Source organism: Petaurus breviceps, unplaced genomic scaffold, assembly GCF_028583685.1.
Source record: "Petaurus breviceps papuanus isolate PSGF00001 unplaced genomic scaffold, PetGlider_PUasm1.0 220, whole genome shotgun sequence".
Classification (NCBI taxonomy): Eukaryota; Metazoa; Chordata; class Mammalia; order Diprotodontia; family Petauridae; genus Petaurus; species Petaurus breviceps.
In genome coordinates this window covers 13,889,611-13,894,635 of record NW_027185876.1, presented here as the reverse complement: position 1 = coordinate 13,894,635, position 5,025 = coordinate 13,889,611, and the positions used below count along the sequence as shown (strand labels likewise).

At 44.3% G+C, this 5,025-nt stretch overlaps 1 protein-coding gene across 1 annotated transcript in view; it reads right to left on the bottom strand.

Moving 5' to 3' along the window:
• Positions 1-611: 611 nt before the first annotated feature.
• The window catches only part of FCRLA (Fc receptor like A), a 10,360-nt gene continuing 5,946 nt past the window's right edge, over positions 612-5,025 (bottom strand). Inside the window, exons 5-6 of the mRNA XM_069094637.1 lie at positions 4,385-4,669; positions 612-2,549 (exon numbers count right to left, since the gene is read on the bottom strand). Coding sequence (XP_068950738.1) covers positions 2,173-2,549; positions 4,385-4,669 — 662 coding nt within the window. The 3' untranslated portion in view covers positions 612-2,172. The remainder of the gene's footprint in view (positions 2,550-4,384; positions 4,670-5,025) is intronic.

Sequence of the window (5,025 nt, the reverse complement as noted above, 5' to 3'; positions counted from 1 at the left end):
CTCCAACACTTCAGTGACACATTCTCTCCTATATTGCTTTTGTCTTTTGGGAGAGTAGACTCAGATTTGGCATCATCTCTGCAGTCCCACCAAGTTCCTGTAGATGAGTCTTCACCTCAGGGTAGGATCCTGAAGGTCAATATTTGCTCCTCAGCAAATATTGGTTCTGGGCTGGTTGCAAAACCTGACAAACTCCAACTGTAGATTCCTGGAGGCTGACTCTCCTGACCTTTCCAAACATGTTATAGGAAAAGGAGAAAAGAGGAAGGCCAGTCCCAGCATGGGTAGCTCATCTCAAAGACAGAACCGGCTGTCCAGATGGCAGTGGTGAGGTCATTGCTTTGACTGAAGATTTCCAAATATTTCTTCAAGTTTCTTGATTGATTTAACTTATCCCTGAAAGAACAGTTCTAGGAGCAAAAACCCTAGGAGAATGAAGATTTCCAAAGAACCATGTATAGATACACAAAGTAATATTGAGTGCAGGAAGTGATTATGGACCAAGAGGCCTCTTTACCTTAGCAGAGGAAAATAATCTCCCTGTTAGGTTTCAAATCCCTATAAAGGGCAGGGGGATGGATGAAACCTCATGAGTTGATAGTAAAGGCTCAGAAACAACATGGACATTAAAGCAAATACATGTTTATTGCCAGCACCTTCTAAGGTGGTAGGGATTTATCTTCACCTTAGGTACCTATGTCCACACATTTTACCTTCTCTACATATCTTTCTTCTGACCTTTAAGACCAATAATATTTCTAGGGATCCCAGAGTTACAGAGGTAAATGCTGCCCAGCAATTTAATTCAAATCTCACCTTCTCCAGGAGGCTTCCATATTGACTAAGTCAATCACTCCTATGCACCCTCAAGCCCTTGTGTATTCAGTCTGTCTTGTTTTAGATCATGCTTTTGAAGGTGTTATTTTGAGGCACCTATATATGTGTGTATCATCTGCCCATCTGTGAGACTACTCCCTGAGGGCAGGGACTAGGCATTCATTTCCCCAGTGCTCAGGATAGAGCCCTGAACACAGCAGGTCTCTGTTTATTGGTGCTATGACTGAGTACCTGAATTTAGCACGATAGCTAACATTTGTGAGGGGAAAGTGGGTGTATATGAAAATGTGTGAGAATTACTGCATGTCTTTACTAAGGAAGTTGGTTCAGGCATTGGTTCTGAAAATTTCATCGACCTTTATAGTACATGGAAAAGAACATTGATCTTGAAATCTGAGGACATGGAACTGAATCCTGCCTCTTCCACTTAATAGCTTAAATGCAACCTTGAGAAAGTTATGTAACCTCTCTAAGGCCTCATGTTTCCTTGAGGAAGTAGGACACAATGACTTCTAAGGTCCCTTCTATCCTGAAACCTATAATTTTCTGCTGGGCTGCCTGTGAGGAACTGAGAAAAGCCAAAAGAAACTTCTGGGTTAAAGTTTGTAAGATGGACCCATTCCACTACTGTTACAAAGCTGTCTTGGAGGGGGAGGGATTATTAATGAGTCAAGTGAGGCTATTTTGTGATAGAATCAGGTGGCCCTAGAAGAGTCTAATATTTCTGGATGGCTTTCTCTGGGAGTCACTTGAGTATGTGTCCTTCGGGAAATCTTGAGTGATGAATGTGCTGTCAGCTACCTGAGGTCTTGAGTATAGAGAACACATGAAGTTTGTTGGCGATGACTGTGTCACATCATTGTCAGGGTCATCTGAGTACTTAACAATACTTTCTGAATCATCCTCTCTCTGGGAATGCCTGTATCAGAGGTTATAGCAGGTTATAGCAACTTAGCAGTGAGGTCTGACAACATTATCTCAAACCCTTCCACTCAAACCCTCATCACCAACATGAGAGCAATGTGTCCAGGGAAGCCTGGCTGTCTTCATAGCGATCTGGTGGCCCATGCGTCTCATGTGGAGTGGGGAAGGTTCTCAGTAATAAAAGTCTTCTCAGGACTCTCTTGCCATATGGTCCCAATCCCTACCCCAGAATTAGAAGAATGTATTTCATAACACTCAAGCACACACACACACATGCATATACACACATATTGACCAAATGTTCCCCACCTACACTTGTGGAACAGCATGAATCAATGGGGACACAAAAGCCATAGGAACAAAGACTCAAGACCCAGATCCTATTATCAGTATGAGAGTCCAGTCTCGGGCTCATTCACTCTGTGGTGCTCTAGAAGTTCCTGGGGCCCCATGGGCCTTGGGGGCTGGCCCTTTAGCTGCTCCTGAAGCCGTGGACTGAAGGTGGCTGGAGAGTTCCCTGAGTTCTAGGACCATGTGGCCCAACAGGGTTCTTACATTCTGCATGTGATGAAGCAGGGTTTGCATTTGGTAGTTCAGGAAGGGATCTTGTATTGTTAGGGGAGGTTTGGAGCATGGACCATCAGAAGGCTGGCTCCCTGAAGAAGAGGGACAGGACTGAGGTGGTCTCTGGGGATCTGGAGGAGCTGGTTTTGGCACTGCTGGCTTTTTAGGAGTTGGATCTGAAGTAGATGGAGCAGTTGCTCTGGGAGGGCTTCTTGAGGAAGAATCTTTTAGAAGACACAAAGTAGAAGTTAGGGTCACAGTATTGGAAACAGGCAGAAAGTTGGTATGATTTATCTATGGAGCAGAAGGGTGACAACTGTTACTAATAACCCTGATAGTGCATTAGCCTCTGTCCCCAGTGAGTTTACCTATAAAAATAGAGCTAGCCCAGGCCTCTGGACCATACTGGTCCTCAGACTGCAAAGCTGGTGTCATTGTTAGGAGGGAAAGCAAAGTGCCTGGAAGAGATGTCTTTATGGGTCTGTATTCCCCTAAGTTGTATATCTCTCTTGGAATGTCTTACAGTTGACTATACCAAAAGATGATGGAGGTCTTAAGACATTGCATACAGCAAAGGCTGGTTAGTGTTAATAGTGTGTTGAAAGGTCAGTAACAGCTTTATTTCTGAGGATAGGGAAGCCTCTATTCTCTCTGGTCTGTCTATGCTAGATGTTGTGGGACCCTGACATATGGGGGAGAAATGACCCAGGGGAACTCTCATTCCAGGATACCTGAGCATTGTCATTCCTACATTCTTTATTCCTCCTGTAACACACACACACACACACACACACACATGCACACACACATATGCATGCACACATACACAGAGAATATCATAATTATGTGGAATGAGGAATGGCTAGGGTCATCTAGGGATGACTGGGCATGTTGATGGGATTGGATATAGTCAATAGTCAAAGATTATCCCTTCTGACTCCATGTTCTGACCAAGTTGCCATGCACTTTGGAAACAACCATAAGAATCAAAGACAGGAAGAATTTTAATCTCCCCTTGAATCTGGGGGAAAATAGATAGAAGGAAGAATTTTTGATGGGGAATGGGATGAGTGCTTTCTCTTTGTTCAGATCAAATCTATATATAATGACTATACACCACAACCACAATTTATCTTGGGGGAAGGGATGGGAATTGGAGAAGTCCGCAACTTTATTGCATTGTTATTCAGTCATGTCGGATGCTTTGTGTCCCTATTTGGGATTTTCTTGGCAAAAGTTACTGGAGCAGTTTGCTATTTCCTGCTCCAGTTCATTTGATATATGAGGAAACTGAGGCAAACAGGGTTAAGTGACTTGCCCAGGGTCATACAGCTATTAAGTATCAGAGGCTAGATTTGAACTCAGGAAGAGGAGTCTTCTTGACTCTAGGCCAGCACTTTATCTACTTTATCACTTTAGTGCCTCATTGCATAGGATGCAGTAATCAATTCTTAGTATTTTCAAAGAATAGAAATGGAAGAATTCTAGGAAAACTTTCTTGCAACTTGAGTTAAATTATACTCTAACTGTGACAGAGATTTAGTCTTTCTGGATTTAAACTACATCAATAAAACAGCCCCTTTTTTGGTCTTTATTTTTTTTTTAAGGAGATGTTCATGTGGACTAGCCTTTTTATGTCCTTGGCTTATTACTATAGAGTTGGCAGAGGGTGGGCTCCTTGGGTGGCCACCACAGGCTGATCCTTTCCTTTGTGGTCTCTGCAGATATGGCCATAACCATAGCCATAGTGATTGCAGAAGGCCCCCAAACAAGCTGTCTCTAGGTCTTTTTGACTCATTATATAGGAGTTGTTACTTAAACAGTGAGGCTTGGGGTGGGGAGGCACCATGGTCAGAGAGAGGGGGAGACTAAGGAAGACACATAAGAGTGTTTTGACTTTCTCCCCTTCACAGGACCCTGAATATGGATAAATGAAGTTCTCCAGAACTTTCTACCATCCCCTTTTACCTCTGGTATAGTCAGTTCCCCAGGGGAGTGTCACACCTAGCCCATCAGTCTCATTCCCTGCCCACCCACTCCCTGTCCCCTACACACTCACTCTGCACTTGAATCTCAAGCCTAAGGCTCTGCTTCCGGATCCGGCCATCCTCAGTGACTGTCTCACACCAGTAAGACCCAGAGTCTCCCAGCTGCACTTCTGGAAGCCTATATTTTGGGGACCTGTCTTTGGCCCGAAACATTCTACCATCTTTGTAGAAGGAGAAGTGAAGCAGGGAGGCCGATCTCTGGGGGCTCATCTTCGTCTCACAGCTCAGGGTCATTTGGCTTCCCTCCTGGGGCTTTGTGGAGGGTGTTACTATCATTGTTGGAGGTGGAAACAGCTCTGGGGAGAAGGCAGGTGGTATAGGAGGAAGTGAGAAAGAAGAGCTATGAGCTTGGGGAGGGGTGGTCTGGTAAACAGTCTCTACCCTGCTATATGAAGAGCAAGCAGAATTCCCATAACATTCTCCTTCCCAGCTCTGAGATTTCCTTCCATTCCCTGCCTTCTCTCCTCCCTTTCCCTCTCCCAAAAAGGCTAAGATACTTCTCTTCAGCTTCAAGTTACTTGATAAGATCACTATCCTTTGTAGCCTGTGGTCTCCCTGAGGGCTAAGGCTCATGTCTTCAAGTAGATATGGTTCTTCAGAGGTAGGTAGGTAGGTAGATAGATAGATGGATAGATGGATGGATGGATGGATG